The sequence below is a fragment of the Pocillopora verrucosa genome, chromosome 9, assembly GCF_036669915.1.
Source record: "Pocillopora verrucosa isolate sample1 chromosome 9, ASM3666991v2, whole genome shotgun sequence".
NCBI classification, from domain to species: Eukaryota; Metazoa; Cnidaria; class Anthozoa; order Scleractinia; family Pocilloporidae; genus Pocillopora; species Pocillopora verrucosa.
In genome coordinates, this window is record NC_089320.1 from 10,669,279 (window position 1) to 10,692,613 (window position 23,335).

The 23,335-nt window shown below is 38.2% G+C and overlaps 1 protein-coding gene across 5 annotated transcripts; it reads right to left on the bottom strand.

Moving 5' to 3' along the window:
- Window positions 1–391: 391 nt before the first annotated feature.
- LOC131793840 (arginine-glutamic acid dipeptide repeats protein) lies at window positions 392–20,332 on the bottom strand. Of its 5 annotated transcripts, none has more exons than XM_059111331.2 (20): window positions 20,224–20,275; window positions 15,663–15,737; window positions 11,154–11,529; window positions 10,442–10,512; window positions 9,099–9,204; window positions 8,833–8,926; window positions 8,562–8,669; window positions 8,369–8,417; window positions 7,651–7,722; window positions 7,493–7,548; window positions 7,160–7,259; window positions 6,795–6,893; window positions 6,085–6,165; window positions 5,827–5,965; window positions 5,498–5,558; window positions 5,069–5,370; window positions 4,458–4,579; window positions 4,089–4,175; window positions 3,209–3,538; window positions 392–2,764 (listed from the first exon to the last, which is right to left on the bottom strand). In XM_059111331.2, the coding sequence occupies exons 3-20, from the start codon at window positions 11,356–11,358 to the stop codon at window positions 1,700–1,702; spliced, it is 3,147 nt and encodes a 1,048-aa protein (XP_058967314.2). In that variant the 5' UTR covers window positions 11,359–11,529; window positions 15,663–15,737; window positions 20,224–20,275; the 3' UTR covers window positions 392–1,699. The 5 variants fall into 5 exon arrangements, with proteins under 5 accessions (XP_058967314.2, XP_058967316.2, XP_058967315.2 ...); XM_059111333.2 differs by lacking the exons at window positions 15,663–15,737; window positions 20,224–20,275 and adding exons at window positions 11,722–11,837; window positions 12,615–12,888; XM_059111332.2 differs by lacking the exon at window positions 15,663–15,737 and having other exon boundaries at window positions 20,224–20,332.
- Window positions 20,333–23,335: the final 3,003 nt, after the last annotated feature.

Sequence of the window (23,335 nt, forward strand, 5' to 3'; positions counted from 1 at the left end):
TTTTACGGTGGCTGATTCGCATTATGAACTCAATAGGTAAGACCCTGAAACTATCTTGTAATATCGCCCTCTCACCACCACCGACGCAATACCACGGTTTCCTTAGAAACCAACCCCATTGTAACTAAATGAGATCCCATTGGTTATTGAATTACAAAGGAGCGCTGTATCAGCATTATTCCGTAGCGCTAAAGCAATGATCGCCATGTCGACAATCTTGTTGCCTCTTAAACTGTCCTCTCATATATTCACACGATTCAGTTTCATTATATTTGTCCGTCTGTTCAATCTGAGAAGAAATGTTATTTCATGGACGAGCGAATAATCACTCTTCCTATCTATCTCCTTTTCTATTTCCACATTTTATTTGCCATAAATTCCGGTAAATGATACAAAAGGATGTAATAAGAAGAATTGCTTAAAACTGGAGTATTAGCCAAAAAGTCATCTGATATTTTCGCTCTGACGAAGGGCAATCACTCGAAACGCCAGCCATGGAACTCTTTACGGTGGCTGATTTATATTATCAACTTAGTTGATAAAACCAAAATTATCTTCACGCAAGCGCAGAAAATAACATTAGTTAGTCACCAAGGTACAAGTCGTATTGTTGATGGTAATCATTTCCTTTACTCTTGTGACCCTGATGTGTGACTCAGGGGTGAAGAGAAATTAGATGCTGTTCACTCTAAGAGGCTCAAGAAGGTCAAAGGTTAAAGAAATGACCTCCGAGCTTCATTAAATTTCCAAAGGATTTTATTACAACTCCTTTCGCATACAAGAACGCTATAAATAAAATTTATTTACACATCGTCAATTTATTTTCTCTTAGAACTATTTTGAAAACATGTCACAGTTATATTGTTTCGTTGACATCGTAACAGTTGAGGTAAAACTCGTATAAATTCCTTTTACCAGCAAACTTCTCAAATTTAGTCGTCAACAGACTGTTAGTCTTTGCTGTTGTTCTGCAATGAATTTTGTTGCTGGAATATTTCATCAGAAATACTTTCCGACACCTAGTATCCGTCTGCACGCCAATACACTACTTGCTACGAAATGAAATTTCCTTTAGGGAACGAATCTTATCAATGTACAACTATCTTTTTGTTTTAAACGTTTTTGGTTTTCATTACCAGGTTTTTACAGCTCATTAAATTTTATAACGTATCAAATTTCTATGCGATGGTTGCCTATTAAAGGAAATGAAAAAAAAATATTTCCAAACTCTAAAAAAAAGAAGGTTTAAATAAAATATATCTCGTAAAGTTTTCCTTTTATATATTTTAACTTTTCTTCACTCTTCTGATCTAGTTTTTGAGTACGAAAGAAATGAAGTTTTACTTCCGTGATGTGGGACAATTTTTCATCCATTATTGAAAAGTAGCAGAAAAGGTTTTTTCTTGTGTAAATTTACCATCTCAGAAAGAAAATTTTAAAAAATCACCATTTTTAACGATTCCCAACTTAATTTATCTGCGTTTTGTTAGAAATAAATAACCAATTTCTCTTATGAAGCACACTAGATATATGTTAAAATTTTAAATATAAACGTTAAACTATTTCTTAGCGCAGAAAGCTGCTGAACTTCTCTTAATTTTACACGATTTACAAACAATAAGAAAAAAAATTCAAAGATGTTTACTTTGTTTTTCGTATTAGCATTTAACTACAACGCAACGAACAGTAAATAGCAAGTTTAATCGTCTGATAAGTCAATAGTAACGGGTTGTTTCTTTGAAGGCGACGAGTACATCCCAGAACTATCCAGGCTTTTCTTGACTACATTTTCTAACTGTGAAGGACTTTGCAGATTTCGATGTTCCTTTTTAAATATGTTCGATAGAAAATGGTCATTCATTTTTTCGCTTTCAAGTCTTTGTTGGGCTCGATTTTGCTGTCTGCAGTATCGCATAAACTCTTCATGAGCCAACATATGTTGAGGGTGATATTTACTTTGCGGGCTCATTATAAGCTGCTGCTGAAGTTGACGATCAAAAGGCGTCGACGCGAGCGCGTGAACCGGCAAGGCAGCCAATTCTTCAGGGAAAATGCCACGCGCATTATTGCCGTGAAGATGCATGAGTTCAGGGTGTTGCCATAGAGCCGGATTGTTCCTCCATGAAGTAAGTCCTGGATGTTGTAGATAAGCTTGGTCGAGAGCCGAAAGACTGGCGGCTTGTAAGTTTTGAAGGTGTTGTTGCTGCTCGTGAGGATGAATGTGAAAATGCGTGTGAAGATGAGAATGCGAGTGTTGCTGAGGTCCGTAATACTGGAGTCCTGTAGCGGGATCAGTAGTAAGAACACGTCCAGGGCCCCCTTTGAGGAGGGACTCGTGGCTGCGCGAGTCCAATGCGCTTTGTTCCAGCGCCCTACCCTGCCCCTGAAGATAAGAGATTGCAGAGAGATGGTGACCAGATTGTAATTGGGCTGAGCGATAAGGCGCATACCATTGTTCAAACCCTTCCGCAAATTTCGCGGCATTTTCCCTAGAATCCCCGGCGGGGACCACGCCCATTCCAGAGAACATGTGGAAAGGAAGCATTCTGTAGTCCACTCCGACACTCGGGGGTGGAAATCCCGATATATTGATGCCCTGAGATGACATACCCGGCGGTATATTCGGGGGATACAAGTGATATTGTCCTCCAGCCATGTAATTTCGAAGTGACGCCTCGTAATGCGAAGTAACAGTAGCTGGAGCGTTGTACGGGGACTGACTGGCGTTGGATCGAACTGACACTTCTGTAGATGATTCGCTGGCCTGAAGAACAAAAGAGGGACTTTGTCTTTAAGAAAAGTTCAGGACATTTTCAAGACATATCTTAATTTGAAGAAAACGAGCCATTTTGCTTTGAAACCAATCAATTGTCAAACATTTTGATTCCCCTCTATTTCCCGAAAGATGCGAGATTTGCATGGTGCAGTCGAATGATATACACCTCTAACTTATTACTTCAGTAACAGACTTTGCCGCGCTTCCAAAATTGGGTTGGAGTGTTTGAGTCTGATTAGTTGACTGTCCGCTCTGAATGTTGATCGGAATCGGTTTCTGTAAAGGTGTTTCTTTGAAACTCACCCCAAAGGAGCCCACTAAGTAACATGTGACGAATCTGGACTTCACATCTACGGAATTTAAGTCTACTGTCATTTCTCTTTTTTTTTTTGTGTAGTGTTACGCAGTAAATCCATTATGAATCACACGCACCTCAGCCTTTGATGACGATTCTTTAGTAACGGACACTTCTCGAGAACAAGTCGTGTCCTTCTTCGGCTTTTCGGAATGCACGAAGACGACGTCGGTACGTGCACAGCTTCGTCCTTCCTCACCAGAAATCAGGCGCTTAAATCTGTCAGGCAATTTAATAGGCTCTGAAGCATCAGCCGGTGAACAGGAACGGTTACTAGCCACCTCGTCATTGTTGTTACTGCTATTGCTACAAACACTACTGGCGTCGTGATCTGGAAGCACACTGTCCCTACCCCCGGTGGTGCTGCTGGTGTCACTGGCATTGTCGTTTGCATCTTCGTCAGAATCCTAGGGGAGGGGAAGGAAGAAAAGAAAATGACTTTTAACTTCACACAGATACATGCACTGTTAATCAAGCTCGAGAACAAAATGGAGGAATATCGACCGAGTTCTGTTTTAAGGTTTCCATGGACCGAAAAGTACAAGTTTATAAAAGAAATAAACCCTTTCACTCCCAAGATCTCATTTTTAATTCACCTTGCGAATTTGTAATTGGATCAACTAATAATCCCTTAATATATTTCTGTTCTCATCACATGTCTGCTTGAGAATGTGTTGATAATGTAAGGAGAAATTCTGTCCTGATCACTCATGGGAGTTAAAGAGTTCAGTGATATCTTAACTGAACAAGCTTACTAGCTACAAGATTTCATAAATGACCAAAATATTGCAGCAAATATCTCCTGATCTGCGGGAACAGAGCGGGCGATTCCAAGGTTAAAAGACAGCTAGGGTAGCCAATCAGAAGACGGGACTTGCTTCTTTTTTTTTCTTTTTTTTCCCTTCTCGCGAGGTATGCCATGCAACAAATTATAATACACTGGAAATATGAATTTACCTGAGTCTGAGCCTTTTTCCGCTTGTCATTTGTTTGATTTTCCGGTGACTGATCTCGTCGCCGTTTCTTCCCTTTCTTCAGTTTGCCCTAAGAAAATAAGATCCCAACTGATTACCTCTGCAAGGAATAACAGCTGTACTATGTACAGTTTGGTTCGTTCTATGGACTTCTTAAGACAATTGGGAAATATCGAATATCTCATTATCTCGCTTTTAGCCAAAAAGCAAGCTCTCCTTCTATCACTCCACGAGAAAGCTTACTCGTAAGCTGTCTTGCTTTTACTGAGGTGTTGAAGAGCGAACTCGAAAGTTAACGAAAACTCTTACAGGATTTCAACAAAGAAGCACCAAACATCATCAGCCAATCTACCTTCTTAACTTTGTCTTTTCCTCCATTACTGCCTGTACTGGATGTGCTCCCGCTGGATGGCGAGGGAACTTTGTTGATCTTCGCTAATCTCCGACTCCCAACGGATGATTCACTGTTTGCTCCTGAAAAACAAAATTAAAAAGAATATTCCATTAATGCGAAACTCGGCTGCCTTTCGAACAATGGTTATTACTTAATAACTCGGGAATTCAACTGAGCGGCAAAACCAAACGACAAAAAAAAAATTCGTGAAAAGAACGTGACTGAACTGAACTACCATTAACTTTTAATTAACAGCTTTTGGAAAGGAAAACTACTCGAAGTTGTGTATGGACTCCCTGAGATCTCAGGAAATACAGAATATTGGAAATTTTTTCCTTTTGTTGAAACAAGGAAGGATACTCATTCTTTTTTCTCTTCTGACGCTGTACAAATGACGCGCAACAATGAAATAGGAAATTGTTTGAGAAACAATCGTGAAAGTCACTTTCACGGTGTTAAGTGCTGCGGAAATTCTCTTTGCTTTCTTCCATTATTGATTTATCTTTCAATGAATACGTTATGTTTTATGGAGCTTTCAGACACATGCGTCAATAGTAAAAATGTGTTACCTTCAACAGGGCTGGATGTCTTGTTACGTCCAGATCGTAAAGTTGTTTGGACGGGAGGAATAGCCCTTCTACTTCGCAAAGCCAACTTTCCATTCACCAAATACCCGTCTTCATCTCGTATCTCCCTTTCCACAACACCTTTGAACATGTACGGAGGAGGTTCGCGTGTTTCGTCGGTAGCAGGAAGTTTGCCGTATTTCTTGTAGTAGATACGACAATCGTCGCACAAGATCACTTTGTTTTGACTGCCATGATGCCAACTGCGAGACTCAGTAGTGTAGCAATGGCGACAACAGTAGAGGCTGAGAGGAAAATAACGAGACAATTCAGAGAGCTTAGGGCATCTAGACTACGAGTATCACGGAAAGCGTGACCGCCTCACGATTGCTCGCGATGAAACACGATGGCAAGAATATTTCTTCAATTTACCTCAAATCTCTTTCACTGTCGTCGCTGTCATAATCCTCTTCGCTACAGGAACTCAGATCAACTGCACCAACAAAGATGAAATAAAGAAAGATGTCACATATTTTGTAACAAGAGCGGGACTTTAAGATTTCAGGATAATTAAATTCAGTTTCGATTTCGAAAAGAACTCCTTCGCGAGTGAGTTCACGTACGAGCTTTATGTTTGACAGAGTTCTGTACACAGCTAGGACAAGTTAAGTCAAAACTTTCTTGTAGGAATGTTTAGAAGTGCTGGCAGTTTAGAAATATATCGCCAGACAATGACAAACAAACCTTGGTCAGCTACTCACCAAATTCACTAACAATGCTTTTGGATGATCTGGGAAGTGCTTTTCGTCTGAGCACGTTGTGTCGGCGGCGCCTGTGTGGACGAGAACTAAGTGCTGTGGGTGTCTTTTTCCATGTATAGTAATACTCTACAAGCTCTCCCTATTGAAAAGAAACAGACACTTCAAATTGAGAGGTAGAAAGCTACAAAATCGTCCAAATAATCACCGTAAATTACTCGAAGAAAAATATACGGGAAAAAATGTTTAAAAAAGGTTTACCGTTTCTTTGTGAGATAATAGCTCTTTCTTGATCTTGTAAAAGTTCTTTCCATATTGCCGTAGTCCCTTGACAAACTTTTTCTACCAATATGAAAGCAAATAGTAATCGCTATGTAAGACAAAGTTTTTGTTTTAAGGAGTCAAGTACTTCTGGCGCAGTACATTACTGTCTAGTACGCAAAGAACAAGGAGTAAAAAAGCATGCAACATTGTGTTTATCAAGTTGGTGAAAGACCAGTTCAGATCACGCATTTTACTTCTTTATCAACCTTCTGCTACCCTTACAGCTTTGCATTTCGAAAAAGACATAAACATAAACATAAACATTAGTTTGTTTGATCTCGAATTTACAGAGAAGCTAAGAGGCTAACATCTTCGAAAGCAACAGTTAAAATAAAGATAATGCTTATAAACTCTAATTGGCAGGAGGTGGACCAGCTGCTTTATACAAGGGGCAGGCATGGAGTTTAACCAAAGGCAACCGAGAACAAATCCAGCAAGTAGATGGGTGAAGGGAGTCAACCTGGCACCAACAGATTACAAGAACAATACCCTTACCACTTGGCCACAACACCGCCGCTCCTTTTGGTTTTCGCTTTACTCACAAGCAAGTAAAGAATTGGTCAGAAGTTAAAGAATAAATAGAGAGGCAGGTTCTCTATGTCCTTTGCAATCCACTCTGTCATGAGCACTCAAATATTATTACTCACCGTTTCGTCTTCAGACCATCTCTTTTCCAGTTCCTTTGGGTAAGGTTTCTTTACCAGTGCTTGGAGAGCTTTGGCCGCATCATAATTATTCTGATGAAGCTAACAACAAAAACAAACACACAAACAAGTTGGTCAGCCAAATTAAAACCTTTAAAAACACTGAAGGAATATTTAAGACACACTCCTCATAAAAAGTGTGTCAGGAAAAAGATAGGGCAAAAAATTTAAGGTTGGCTTAGGCAAATGTTCCTTTTGGCACCTTAAGAAATGTAGAAAAGTTAGAGGAATATGGATACCCATGTTACAGTGCAAATTGTTAATCAACATATTGCTAGTTTTTATACACTTAAAACTAAACAACTTACTACATTAAGTGCATTGCTGGTGGTTGCATCTTGAGACACAGCACTGTAACCATCCTCGGGTGATCCACCATTGCACATGCCTGCATACTGAGCCATGCTCCTATAATGACACATTTACATTTGATCACAAGTTAGTAGGGTTTTATGTAGAGTATATGGCAGCAGACAATGCTGGAAAGTAAACAAGGCAAGTTAGAAAGTTTCACAGTTGATCTGTATCAACTCACTGGATGATTCTTGAGTTGAAATAAAAGGTGAAGTTTACCAGCAAAGGGCCCTTAAATAAAAGGTTGTGTGCGATGATGAGTGATTATAACTTCAGGCAGCACTCACCTGGCAGCACGCAGAAACATCATCAATTCATAATCATCAAGAGTTGGATTCCATACCTTGCGACAAAAAAGCACATCTTTCAGTTTATAATCTTTACCTATTTACCACACTCAATATGTAATTCTTATGAGCTTGTAAGACTTAAAATCAAAACTTACCAGCTCCTCCATTGGATTTTCCCTATCCTCAAATCCATTCACAGGAAAAGGACAGCACTCTGGCAATGTTGCCTAAAAAAAATGAACATGCTCGCATTTGAAACTTTTTTCTTATTTACATTACACCAAGAAGGCAATATCTGTTATCTCCCACATATTAAATTAACAGCTGTATATTGTTGGTGATGAAGATAAAACTCCAAGTACTAAGGTTCATATTTAGTAAACCAAAGTGGTAAATAATTTTTTTCCATCAATCCAGCACAAAATGATTTTACAAACAAATAAATGAAAACTAATTAAAGTCACAACATCAAACAGACAAGATCATAAATGTTTACTACACCCAGAAATGCTGACTTCTCACAATCTAATAACTGAAGAAGTTTGAGTTAAGATCATGCCTCCTCCCAGCCCCTCCTCTTCCCCTCCCCCCCCCACCCCCCATTCCTACATTTGTTGAGGGACCACTACCTCCCTGTTTCCTCACACAAACTGAAAAACCCCAACATGGACACCCTTGTCACAGAAAGAATAAAATCACATCCGCCTTTGAAAAGAAATCCAAACTATTTTTTATCAGCTTTAACCTTTAATTCATTTCTCCTCCACTTTTTTTCACAAAAGTTAATTATCTGTTTTGAAAGAACAGGAAGTTTTATTGTTCGGTATGCAAGAGATCCATGAACGATCCAAGAGAGATGAAATTCATATTTACCTGATGGCTGACTCCAACTCTAATTTCCCCCTTAGTGTTTGCCAACCTCCTGGAATAACAAGATAATATATAAATATATATACATTTTTTTTTCATATCAAACCAACAATAACAAAATTGTAACTTTTAAACTTAAACCAGATAAAAGTTTAAAAGACATCAGTGTGCTTGATGGCAAAATCACAAACAATACCTTGTCTCTGGGTTGTAACCAAGCACATAGAAAAAGCAATCTTCCTTATCAATGTATCCTTTGACAGAGTCTGTAATCTCCACAAATGGCCTCACCTTGCACTTCCCCCTTAAAAAAAAAAAAAAAGGTATATTGTTTAATTAGAGATTTTCGCATGCAGTAAGCCATACCATAAACACTTCAACCCTATAACCACTGAGGGTGAGGTGTAACAGACTGAGGCAAAAACTCACCAACTTCAGACAAGAACAATACTATTTTGTTTACTAACCTGAGGGCAGATGCAGGATACACATCTGTTGCATCAGAAATAAACAATTCCCGCTCCTTGACTGCAACATCCTCAAGAATGTTATCACCAGAACCTAGAAATAATAATTCCACTGTGAGATAGAGTGCACATACTGCTGAAACAGAAACATTTAAGTACAAGACAAGTACAACTGAGACATTTAAGTACAAGACATACTTGACTGCTTGGCTCGTGTTTAGAAGCACAAGGAAAAAGTTTAAAGAGATCACAAAGACCTAACCTACCATTTTCAGCATTTCTATCTTGAATTAATAGCTGGTATACTGATTCAGGAACCTCTGAAGGTCGGTAATACCATCTGACAACCACTACCAGAGAGTCTCTTTTGCTCTGCAAGGAATAACATGTGAAATGCTATTTGCTGGAATTTTTCAGCTATTATTCATTATGATTATTCATGATGATTCTACAAACTTCCGCACATTGGAGAAAGAATAAAAACAATGCATTCAAAGCATAAAAACAGTACATTCAAAATAATATTCAAATGCTCTGTCTTATCTTTAAGGCTATCATTGAGATATCATGTTACACTAACCTGATATTTATTAAAGAGTATGACAATTTTATAAAACCATTTTTTAACCAAATTTTCATTTGTTACAGAACTCCTAATGGAGTTGAAATAATCTAAGAAATTTCTTAGCATTACAAAAATTCAACTCCTGACTTAACATTTTCTTTAACCATGAAGCTTTTCTAAGTTTGACATTTGCTTTGTAACATTTGGTTAACCAAAAAAAAAATAAATGCAACCAATGCGATAAAGGAAAAAAAACAGGGCAATCTTTATAAAATCTCACTATATTCTTGCAGAACGTTCCAATAAATTGGTAACAAATTTCAAATAATTTTTCAATTTCTTTGCAAAATCCTATTAGTTTCTGGTTAAAAAGCCACAACAAAGAGTCCTAAAATTATAACATTTAGCAATTAAAATTACTAACAACTTTGGAAAAAAGCGATTGAAACAGCTGTTGACTGTGTATGATAAGAATATTTCACAAACCTTCTGTTCACACAAAAATTGCCATTGTAACAATACTGTGTGCATAAGTCTCACAAAAAAAAAAGCGAAGCAAAGCACGTAGGATTTGCTACGAATTATTCGAAACTCAGCAAAATTATCACCAATAATATGTATTAGGGAAAGAAAGGACTATTTTCAATTGCAAAGTAAGATAATGATGGAAAAGTTACCGAATGCCGTGTTCATGCTTAGAAAGAAACAGAACAAAAACAAAAACCGGTTGATCGTTTGCAAATATCAAAGTAAACCATCTCGAGTCGAAAATCGTCAATTGTAAAAGTTGCACCTTGCGAAAATTGGATGATAAAGCTTGCAACTAAAAGCATTTTTATCACCGTTTAGGAATAAACAGAAAATCCTAATATTGTTTAACTACCACACCAAAATAATGTAAATGTCAAACATTGAAGGTGTCAAACGAGGCGGGTAGGAAGAAAAAAGTAAAATTGGCCACCAGAAACTACTAGCAAAGGGCTTAATTTATACATCGACAGGAAAACCAAACCAAAACAATAACAATTTCGAACAGAAACTTACCATTCGAAACTCCTTGATAGCACAAATAAAATATGCGACATCCGGTCTTTGGCTGTCGATGTAAACACAGTCTACGAAGGAAAAAAATGGATCGGAAATCAAGCGATTTCCAACTTTACAATTGAAATCAGCGCGGTATGAGAGCGCGTGTTTATTTTGATGTTGTGTACTATTTGTTTCCAAATGTTTTCCGAGCCTGAGCACAATTTTTCATAACCAGTTCTAAATATTCAAGAAACGTTTTATTGGAGATATAATTTTCTAGTGACCCCTGGAATTAATGCTTGTTGTAACACACGTAAAAAGTGTCTTATTCATGATCATTTCCACCACGTAGGTAAACATGTCGAATGCAAATTTACAATTTACACGATCCACAGGGCACATTGTTTAGCGGATAACACATTGTTCACCTGAAACCGCAGGATCTTTACGGACAAAAAAGAACGCACAAACGAAGCAAGAGCGCGCCACGTTTGTTTTCAAAATTCACTACTAACAGAATTCATGTTTTACGAATCCATCTTTCAGCTCGACGGGGGATCCGAGCTTTTCAACGGCCGATGTTATTTTTCCCTCTTTTTTTTTTCTCTTTCGTGTGTGATATTAATTACAAGTAATTATTCTAATAGTACAAACAATCCGTATCGTTTTGAAATCGAACGATGTTTGACATTCGGAAAATTTAACTAAGCTTTTGAACTCCACTTACCTCCAGGTTCATAATAAATATCTTCTTCCGAAGTGTAAGTCAACTTGGAAGGTTGTGTGTTCTCATTCTTCTTGTCACCACTTGCCGATCTGCCATTGTGCTTCCGTCCTTTTGCTTCGCTTCCCTTGTCGTCTTGAGACGGTAAATTCCGACTCGAATTGGTCACACTTTTGCACTCTGAAGTATTTTCACTTTTACCCCCCATGCCGCGATTTGCTTGTAGACGAGTCCTCGGTGTGAAGTGATTTCTCTGCCTCAAGGGAAACTTATTGCCCTCGATCAAGAACGTAGGCAAGCTTCGTTAGCGACAAAAACCGCGTGATTGTCGCGGTTTCTTCTCTGACAATATGTGGTGCCGAAGGAATTCGTGCCGAACCTGAAAAATGAACAGGAAGAGAAAATGTACTTGAAAAATCTTTGCCCTTGCGCTGAAGGTTCCTTTCAACACCTCTCCACCAACACCTCATAATGTAATTCTTAATTTATTCAGACAATTAACCCTCACAATCGACACGTTCTCGCAACAGGAAATTTTAAACTGGTCCAATCCTATTTTATTTGCCTTTACCCAAGTTTCAGGACAGTTCCAACATCTTTTGAAGATTGATCGATCTCCTTCCCAGATTTTGAGCGTTTGTAGAGTCACGAATGTCGAGCACCTTGCGGTTTCCGCTTGAATAAATTCTGTGTATAATGTGAATGACACCAAAGAAACCACATTAGAAACCAATTGACGGCTAGCACTGCGGAAAATTTCGGTTGCGAACTTGGCTGACGATGTAAACGAAACCAAAGAGATTTTGCACTGCTGTGCTCCAGATTAAACATAGTACAAAGCGATAAGAGCATGACAAAATCTTTCCTATCGTGAAAGTCGACGAGTCGGTGACACATTCTGAAATCTATTGTTTTAAGATGATTATGAAGACAACGACCCACACCGGATAATTCACCGCCTTCAAATCGAACAATTTTTCACCCGAATCTCCACAAGTCAAAACCCGTTGGCTTGAAAGTAAAACGACTGTTCAATAACACGTTGTTTCTCTTTTCTTTCGATTTCACTCTGGAACGTAACTTTTTTTTTCAAAACAGCAAAGTAAACATGCAAACCGTGGGATTTATTCCCTTGTCCGTGTTTGAAAAACCTACAAAAACATTAACAAACAAGCGAATACCGTCCGCCCACCGAAGCCGCCGTTAACTTGCTGCAAAACGAACACTTGGCGAATTGGAGGAGAAAATTCGCATATAATGGCCATGTTCTGTTTTACATGTGTTGTAAATATAATATATTATTAACATGAGAGATGTGGGCGATTATTGTCTCAACAACGATTACTCTTCAAACCGTTGAAACGTCTTGTTGTCTACGCGAGAGTGAGTTCCCCGTTAAAACGCAAAATAATGAAAAACAAGAGCACGAACAGATATACAAATATTTTCGAAGGAATATCTTACCTTTACAATATGACAACCATTTAACCATTTAAATCGAGATGAACTTAAATTTGCAGAGTCAAACCAAGCGATTTCAAAGCGAGAGATGCACACACGCTTTCAACGAGAAACAGATCACCTCTGACAAGAGCGACAACGACATAAATCTTGTCGAAAATCTCTGCGAGCAGCCCAACAAATGCTTACCCCCGGCCGAGAAAATGCTCTTTCCGTCAGTTGAATGCATAAACCGCACAATTTAGCTGTTTAGATGAGCAAAGAAGACAAGGGAGAAGTGAACAAACCTTGAACAGATGGTTTCTTTGTGGATCGTGATTGGCGAAATCAGCATGAGGCGTAGCAAGACGCGTTGTGATTGGCTAAACCGTTCTTAAATGCGTGAACCCTGTCATATCACCTGCGAGCTTATTTTGATTGAGGAGTTAAGTACATGTCAAACCTATTTCAACTACTTACATTTCTAATCCTAGCGTTAAACTCCTCAAATACAATTCAAGCCTTCCGAAATGCACCTTGTTCGCAGCAAGTAATCTTTAACCGATCTGAAGCTGTGGAACTGTGATCTTTCTACAAGGTGTAATGCAAATTATTTTTGATTGCAAGTGAAATATTGAATACCACGAGCCGAATAATGGTCTTGGTGACAACGATCAGAGTCTCATTTTGTAAACACTTTTTCTTTCCTGTCAATCAAGCATTCACACTTCAAATCGTCGCCTTTCCAATAATTCGACACTGGAAAGTAAATTTGCAGTTCGCAAATCGTTTGCGCTCAAGAAAAAACCGGGTTAGTCAATCTCGCTGGGGACGAAACATTTTATAATTTCGACATTCGTGGCCTTGAAGAGTGCTGTAGCCCAGAAATAAAATATTACAGTTTTTGTGAAGCTCAAAAACGTTATAATAATTCATTTCTGTTATTGTTATATAAAATCTCGAACAGGAGAAACAATGAAAACGGATATCCAGAACAGCTTTGGGCAATCACAGTGGGCGAGATATTTCAAAAACATAGCCTAAGAACTAGGAAATATTTTAGCTTTGAAAGATGACCTTCAAACTCTACCCTTACCAAACAACATAGAGCGTTTAAAATAACTAAGACCTTGATAAATACGATTCAATCCACTCCTAATAGTTTTTGTGACTTGAGGACGCAACGTGATGTCTCTCAGTAGGGGGTGTGTAAAACATTTACAATAAATTCTACCAGGCGTAACCATATACGCAAATATAAACTTCATTTTGCTATTTTCGGATATGGCATTCTTAGTTATTTAAATACTTTTTTCCAAATCGCCTGAACTATAGTAAGATAAACAATCTAGTGAAATAGGACTTCTTTGTTGATGTGTTACAGAGTTGTCAGTCTCATTGAGCGAAGCCGACGACTGAAAAATCCGGCATTCGACAGACCTTCAAAAGAGAGCAAATATACTCATTGGCACAACCTGCATTAATCCAAAAACCCTTTAAGAGTTTAACTTTCTAATAATCTGAATAAATTATCGGAAGAATAAAAAAAAAAGGAGCGCAATGATCGATGAATATTTCCAAAATACTGTTGTTTCAATATCTTAAAATATCTTCTGACCAATTAATCTCTCAATATTGACGTGATGTGAGTTTTAAGAGTAGATATGCATAATGCAATCAGAAAAGCGTTTTAAATTTAAAAAGTGAAAGAGCAAATTTTCAAGAAAATCAATGTGAAACCTTTCTCACAATTTTTTCGTAAACAATGACAAAAATTGGAAATGCGTGATAATTCAAAATGTCATGGCAGATGCCAATCGCGAGTGGCTGCTTGCGAAATTGACATGAAATAAACTACTCCAATTGAACATATTAAGAGAGATATTGCTTCCATTTTTTATGATTTATTACATTTCCCCCCCATAAATTTTCCAGTTAAATTGAAAGAGGAATAATCAGGCTTTCTTCCTGCGCTACTATAATAATAATCATCGGTGCAGCTTACGTAGTTCCTGCTAAATGTGATATTCCACCGATACTTGCGGTTTCGCCAAACGTGTCATCATTGTTTTAAAAGCAGATATGCGAAAAGATCCAGATACTCGAGTGAAGAACAAAAAACAACATAACCGGCTCTCTCTTTAGTAAAAAGGTTGCTGTTGAAAGTCACATTTACGCTTCCATGCTCCAGAATAATGAGGGAACACTGTAGCAAGCGAAATGTCTGTTTGAAGTCATTGTGAATTGTTGTAATACCCTAATAAGATCGCGTAGTTTATAAACGCCGTATGACGCGCCGACCACAATATCTGATTAAAAGATAAGTACAAATTTACCTTTTCCTTCAAACCAATACTCCTCTTTGGTTATCCACGTAGTTAAATATCTGAATTTTGTGCTTTCACAATGTAGAATCCTTTAGGTTCTTTTTAGCAGGCCCAAATGCAATTATTACTAATTACAAAATCATTTAGGAAAATATAAACGCAAGCAAAACAGACACATGAATACATTACAAACATGCCGGCTTAATTCCTCTAATTAAACATTCATCAAAATCTTTCCGAATGCATGGTGGTTTTGTCTTGAGCTCACAGGTCGAACATTGACAAAAAGATGTTAAGACTAAAACGCTAACAGGTCGGAAGAATAAATTTATAATTCTGTTCTACTGAGAACACTTTGAAATTCGATCCCAACATGTAACCTTCGACAGCTCACAACATGCTCGCGAAAGTAGCAGTAGTTCCGTTTCCAAATTACCTTTGATGATCTGTTTCCCCGATGTTTTCCAAAGGAAAACTTCCAAAAATCTGTGCTGGCTAAAAAAGACTTATAAATTTTTTTTTTTAAACGTTTCTAGTTCCTTTGGCTGACAAGGATATTGTTGGGGACGATAATTTGAGGGCGCTTTCAACAGACATTCGTTTCAGCCTTCGACGCCACCGCACTGATCCGCACCACGAAGGGTGCCGCTTTCACTTGTGTTCGATTCACGCAACAAAAACAGGATAAACACAGCTTATAATCTTAATTATGAAAGCAAGAGAAATGTAATATAAGTAATCTTACCGTTAGAGAAAGAGGGAGCAGTTTTTAAACAGTTGTCGCTGAGAGCAAAATATCTTGATGTTTATCACCTGAGATCTGAAATAGAATTCTCGATATCACACATTTGCCTACTTAAATTGTCCCCATGGGAGACGTTATTCATGTTCTAGCTAATCACAACCGGAAGTGGTCACAACAGTGCAATGTTGACATCGCCACGAACCCTGCTTCTTGTTGTCTGCGCCCTCTTCCAGAGCTCAAGGACAAGAATTTGAGTGGAGTCTGTTTCGAATTTACTCTGTTTCACTAAAGCCATAAATTTCAAATAAATTCGAAAAGTTATCATCCGCGGCGCACGCGGTTAGCAAACACAATAAACAATGAAATTGACATCACAAAGGCGACACTGTAGATTTCAAGTTTGTATAGCAACTATTGCTTAGAGGGAAAGTACACTTTTAATGCTGTTTTCTCGCCGAAGTTTTGAGAATCTTATCGCTACATATTCGATAACCTTCAACGTCGCTTGGTTCTATTCGTCTATCGGTTTTGAAACGAAAATGCACCCCTTCAGAAAACGGTTTCATTTTTTTTATTGTTTTCATAGACAGCTGCTGTTTTGCTAGGTGGAATAACTGATCAAGCTGATTTCCGAAATCAAATAAGAAACGACCAGAGGATATTCATGTATTATAAACAGCTTATTTAGAAGTCTTAGATACGTTTATTAGATAAAGATTTTAAAAGCGGAACCTTTCGACCGCCGGGTACTTTTTTCACTGCATTCAGTTAAGCATGCGCGATACCAATCGATTTTGTTTGTTTTAAATAGGAAGATAACTTAAATTTCGCTTCGAGTAATTTCAGCTGCGGAAATATTTCACCATGACGCAAAAAAAAAAATTCCTTGTTCCGTTTGCAGCCAATATTCCTTTTTAAGCACACAGGTAACGCCAATCGAATGTATGCCGGATCACACAGCCATGGTAATTTTTAGCTCATCTTTATTTGGATCTTTTATTCATGTGCACACACGCGTTAAATTAGTTTTGTTTGTGGAACAAATACTCTTTGAATGAATTGTTCGATGTGTGTACACGGACCCTTTTTTACACACGTAAAAAAAGTACTGTTGATATAGATCACTGTTGAAAATCTCTCCACTGGGAAAACAGTTTTGCTAAAAGTGCAACACTTAAAGTTATGTATCTCTTTAACTTCTCCGCGAGAGAGCGTTCGATTTGGTGGCGTTTTTGTTATTCGATTTTCTGCCTCATCTTCGTTTGATTTTTGGGGGGATCGAACCTATTGCTAAAGTGGTATTATTGGCTTGGTATCGCAGTTGACATCCAGCAACAAGAAACCACAGACAAACCAAAGTCACGAAGAGAACAAAAAACAATTTCTTGAATTTCAACACAAGTGCAATTGTACGTGCTGTGAGGATGACATGAAAAGGCTTATTACTCTCTTTGGGGTGATGTTATGGTGCTTTTCAGCATAGATCCAAGACTTAGTTTCATGGTTACGAGCTCTTTTAGTGGAATAAATATTTTGGTCTTAATGTAATATATTGACAAGAGATCCGGAAATCCGCTTAGGGTTTAAATCTGTTATTAAGCATTCCCTTTTCCGAAATACCTACCATCCTTGAACAAAACAGGCGGCGAAACATAACATACCTTTATTTCAGCAGTTTTCGCTTATCACAGGCCAGATCATATATTTGAAACACACCCGCAGTTCTTACAAAAACCCACCCAAGGAATTGCTCCAAGCATATGAAAATAATTAAATCTTAAAACATAGTTGCACTTTCTGCAATAGGCATATCCAAAGGTCGTTTCTAAATTCCCTGTAACATCAGATAGATGCACTTCCAATCTTCCAAGTATTGTTACAAGAACCTAATAAATTATGTACAATATACCTGACCATAGGCATGTTTCACAGGGACAATTATCTTTCGTCGCAGCTGTCAGAAAATTATACAACACGATTTGATATCTGTCGTCGATTGATAACATGAAGGGTCTTGTCTGATGCGGAGCATAGCACGCGACCGCTGTCACGCAATCATGACGGATGTTACATAGCCAATACCCTTTCACCTACCTACGCCTGTAGGCCTAATTGAATTTAAAAAAGCCGTGAAGGTACATTAAATTAGTGTTTAAGGCTCGTTATCATCTTCTCGACCTGGAGGTTCATGTCATATTTTAATTTCCACATGTCTAATGTTAAAATAGGGGTGGTCAAGAAGCCATGTTCATATGACGCAAAGTCATCCACGTTCCAGCTTCCCCCACCTTAAGAAAGAGGACAGCTGGAATGGAACGAATGGAAAGTGAAGCCTTGAGCGTCAAAGATTCAGCAAATGCAATTTCCTTCTTTTGCCAAACGAAATTCAATTTACCAAAGAAGACAATTCAAATGATGGCCATCTCAGCCTGACTGAATTCAAACATGGTGCTCTAGCGAAGGTAAACATGGAAACTGACCGCTCATCACCAGGAAAATTTGCAAGAAGGCGCTTCTCAAACAAATGTGTTCGTAACAGGGATTACATTTAAAACAGGGGATGATTTTAGAGCAATACCAGGAATACCCCAGTGCCCTCACCCCCCAAGGGATCCAAGCGCACATAATATTTAGACTATGCCAGCACGTTTCCTGTTTTTACAATGAAATAGCCTTAGTTAACCCTTGTTCCCCTTGTAAGGCGAGACTGCTGCACGAAGGGGCGTAAAGAAAGCTGATAATTCCCTGTTCTCTCAGATTTGAGTCGCAACGTGTCCGATCAGTGTCTCTAAGTTTGGTTGCCAAAATTACTGGACCATCAAAATAAACAGTTCTTTGCGATGATCTATATTATTCAATCAATGATTCTAAACGCTTTATACTGAACGCTTTATCCTCGAGAGTATAACACTCATCGGGATAAAAATATGACAATGCGACAAAAATAGCACACTTAATTTGTCTGAAACGGCGAGCGTGATTATTACCGGGTTTTTACACGCACACGCGCGGAGTCACGCATGTCGTGCGAGGAGGCGGTAAGTCATGAGGCGTTTGTTTGTAATCAAGTGTAGTCTGAGCTCTTTCCGCGTTACTAACTCTTCATTTGCTTCATTCATGATTAAATCATGTAGGAATGTAAATAAAATGTAAATATCAAGCTTGCGCGTAATAAGCTCGTTAGGAGAGTCAAATCACGTTAATTGGAACAAATCTAGATGATTCTGGATTGGCTAGGAACACATATACGATTATAACGAGGACTTAGGCGCCTTAAGAAATGTAGGACATCAGGTTTAAGTAGAATATTGCAGGTATCAGAAGTGCTTGGTAGTAAAACTAGTCAATATTTCCCCATAGTATCTTGGTGGGTATGCGTGCGTGACCAAACAAGTCTACAAGCCTCTGGACTTAAACAATAAGTTGATAGGCAAACAATTCAAAAAACTTATTACAAAAGGGTAAACGGAAACGCGATTGATACTATTAATGAGTATTCTTTTCCTCTAAAGTTCAAATGAGGGCATTTTGATGTAAAATTACTATGTTTACAGGTAAAACATGGTCTTTATCAGTTGGTTTAGAGACTCGGGTATAATTCATTGTTGATGTGTCGAACACAGAATCCGTAAAATATGGTTGACCTCCCAGTTAGTCTGTTGTTTCTCTGGAATATGTCAAATTTGTCCACATTTGCAACTGTGCACGACACAAAAATTGAACCTTCCGACCCAAATGGCTTCATGTGACGACAAAAGGTGCCATAAGAACAAAAAAGACGTTAATTTCTTCAGGAATGTAGCCATATCTATTCCGATACATGCGCGTTTTGACCCGCAATAATGACCTCAATATTATGTATTTACACAAAGTGATCGGTAATCTTGAAAATCTTGAATCCTCTTTAAATCTGTTCTTCAAAGATGCGTCGCGGCGACACAGACGAAAACATAAACCCTCAACATAAATCCGCCCCCATACGTCACAAATTTTCTTGGACAGAATAGAAGTGGCAAATACTGTTTTTAATTTTGCTCACTTGTAAATGCTTCTCGCATCCAGCATTCTTTCCTTTACTGTAACATAAACTTGAGGCTAATCTACAGCGAATCTTTCGTAATCGTACGACCTAGACTGTCGACCTCGAGAAAGATTACGATCGAAACTAATGACGGCTTTAGTTGCATTCCATCAAATTGAAAGGGTCTTAAACTTGTGCTTCTCGACTCTGGAATTCTGAAGAGAGCATAGAACTCATTTCGGAAATCGTCCACTTTGTTCCAAGTTCAAAAGAAACCGCCAGGAAAAGGCATTTCTAACATGCGAATAGGTAGAAAAAAACGAGAGAAAAAAATGTTTGTTTTCACAAGCCATCTTGTTCCTTTGTGTAAAAGATTAGCGATGCAATCATGGTTCTTAATCAATATTACATGCAACACCTAAAGAAGATATCGAACCCCCTAAATACGCGTTTGAGGCAGGGTTGTTAGAAATCCATTTGAATGTAGTGTTCGAGAAGATTCTTTACAGTAGTAAACCCGCTATTAACACAATTTCTTACCTTATCAAGCCTGAACAAGACAAGCAAAGCTCTTGGCTGGTAGTGATCTGCTACTTGAGCCGTGTAATGTGGATATGAGTGTCTTCACTGTACTACTAGAATGGCAGTTGTCATAGGGGTCAAATGATATTAGTTAGTGTCTGTCACACAGGAACAATTGATTCAGCACTTTATAAACCCCTGAGGGCTTAACATTATTATACACAACACGCAAAACTTTAGTATTATTTTGATCCAGTGTTTTGGCGAGTTTTAAATTCCATGTAAAATGTAGGTGTTAGTAGTGAAGTCTTAGTAAGGATGTCGTGACTAATTCAATCTTGAAATCAATGGTATTTGGTAATTAAGTTTTGAAGAGCTGATCTATGTAAACATAAGTAAATGATGATGAATTTTATCACGTTTCCCACAGGAATGCGTGTTTATTCAGCGTTACACACGACATTAATGAACCGTAAACTTTTAATGAAAGCCTGCTTAGTTAATTCCTAATAACAGAAAGAAATTTTGTATAAAACGGAACATTTTGTATGCAGGGTATTCCTGCTAAAGACTACTTCAATTATCAAATTTGCAGGGTGCAAAAGACGTTGAGTCTGATATTGTATCACATGACATTCGTTTGTCAACAAAGGGCAAAAGGTGTAAAATGCTGTAAAAATACCGACCGTTAATTTTATCAATGACTTAAATCCCACGAGATGTTCAAAGTCATATGTCCAAGATCGAAAAGGTCGGTTTTTTTAAATACCCTGAGCTAGAAATCGAAACTTGTGATAGATTTTTGCACGGGCATATACTGTCTTACTTATTTAGCAATGCTGTCATCCACTCGACATCAAATGTTGAAGAGATTACAAAGCAAATGTAGACAATACATCTTAAAAAATACCTACGTCTTCTTCGCCTATGGGCGTGGATGCCCCAGCCTGTCAATCAATCTGTTTCGATCGTCTCCGGTATCTTAGCAAGCAAATGTGCGATTAAGCGAAAAAAATTCTTGACGCAAATGATATTGATCAAGCTGGTTCGAACCATGGAACTCAAAAGAGCCTCGTCACTTGCTTGAATATCTTGCAAAATTTAGCATTAAATTTTTCAAGACTGATAACCTATCTCATTCTTCTCCATTATCCATCCTAGTTTCGCCATGGTTTACTTAGAATTCTAGAGGATTTATTCACCGCAGGGAGCTATTATTTAAAAGGTTTATTCCAATATGACTCAGTTTTCTACCTTATCAAAATGACCTGATGACCCCAACTATCTTGTGACGAAGCAGTTTCCAAGTTTAAGTTCCGGTCTGGACGCATCTCAAACTCTCCCGGGGAAACGGCGAAAGAGGAGGTTATCGAGATAGACACACAATCCACAAAAAGCTTCCTGGGATTGAAAGGGGGACTCCGAAAATCCCCTTGGAACAACCACTTACTTACAATAAAAATTAGACGTAATGATTCACGAAGATGAGTGTCCTGGTGCCGGTGGTGTGGTGACCTTCGTAATAAATGCGGCATATCTTAACTGAATAATCTGGATTATTAATTACTGCCCACTGATCTGATCGAATCATGTAAGGTCAGTCTCACATAAACAAAAATCCTTGTCTCGTCCAAGTTTTCCAATAGAAGCTATTCATGATTTTCACTCGGGTTGAAGACGCATCGAGAACGATGATAATGACGATATGTACGGACAGCCCCTGAAGTTACGAGCCTAAATGAAAATTGTGACTATAAAGGGTGACCTAAAGAGTGCATCAAATCCCTATTTGCTGAAACAGAAAATAACATACTCATAACTGGGGTGAGGAAAAAAGCTTGGTCACGTGTCAGAGATTTATTTAAGATCCGATAAGTCTATAGTCGTGGCAAAAATAAATCTGAGATTGTAAAAAAATGCTGCTATATCAAAATCATTGTTAGATGACCAAGTTCCACTTCATAGTAAAACAGCAACTCCATACCATATTGTTTAGTTGTCACTAGAATATCAGAGGGACCTTAATAAGCAGTCAGGACGACAACGCCGAGTAAAACGTCTTTAAAAATTAGTTAATACTTTTACTTAGAATTTCACAAATGGCTAAAGGTGTTTGCCTCCTCCTCCGGCGCCACACCTCAACTTCAGCAATGCGTATGTGGGCAGTATTGAGTTCCAATTAAAAACTTACATAATTCGCCGTCTGGATCACTGTCCTCAGACCACGCAAACTTTGGTGATTTCACGTTTTTCTTTTGCATAGGATCGGACGGCTGAGAAATGTACAAAGTTTCAAAACGCACGTGCTGAGCTGTTGTTCTGATTGCTTTTTTTGTTTTTTTTTTTTTTTTTTTTTTTTTTTTTTTTGCCACGTCCTTGTTGACGCCGCGCTATGTGACGCCAGCTGAGTTAAGTATATTGCTCACGGAATCCAAATGACCCAAATATACCACAGAGAAAAAGCGGCCACTTTTAAACAAAAAATCAATCAAGCGAAGGAAGGCCCCTTTGTATGGCTCATCTGTTAAGGGAAGAGAAAAAGTTGAACTGATATCTGCGCGTGGGCAGGAAAGTTTGAAAATTGAATCTTAAGACTTCATAGTATGAAATTACGGTAATTTTCAACACGTTGTTTTTGATCTGATATGTCCTGCAAAAATAGAGAGCAAAGCATCTTAAAAAATATCCAAACATCACTCAAGCCACACGAGAAGTGTACTCTAAAATCAAAGTAATCACGTGTCTTATATCATATGATGTTTTGACTTGCACACGAGCTTGAGTCGGCCGGCATCACAAACCGACGAAGCCATTTAAGATATCAGACTTCCGGCTTAGAAAACCAAGCTTGTTATTAGAGTAAATAGACCGAGCAATTTATACCACGCGAGGAATGAATGAACGTGTTCGCTCTGTAAAGAAGTTCTCACTTCGAGATATCAGCTTCCCTTATCTGTTTAGAGTCTCTTATCTCACGTGACCTCTGCGCGACTCTTTTGGCCTTACACAAGATTAGGTGTCCTTAGCCCTTTACATTTTCTCTATGATTCAAATAAGCAGGGTTGTTATTGCAGAGAGCAGGCGATATAAATATGAAATTATCTATGTTCTTTTTTCTATCTATTTTTAT

Coding starts and splice junctions, on each gene's coding strand:
- LOC131793840 (XM_059111332.2), bottom strand. CDS start 11,358: ATGGGGGGTAAAAGTGAAAATACTTCAGAGTGCAAAAGTGTGACCAAT. Junction 9,205..10,441: donor CTATCAAGGAGTTTCGAATG/GTAAGTTTCTGT, acceptor TATTCCTTGCAG/AGCAAAAGAGACTCTCTGGT. Junction 5,966..6,084: donor TATTATCTCACAAAGAAACG/GTAAACCTTTTT, acceptor TCTTTTCAATAG/GGAGAGCTTGTAGAGTATTA.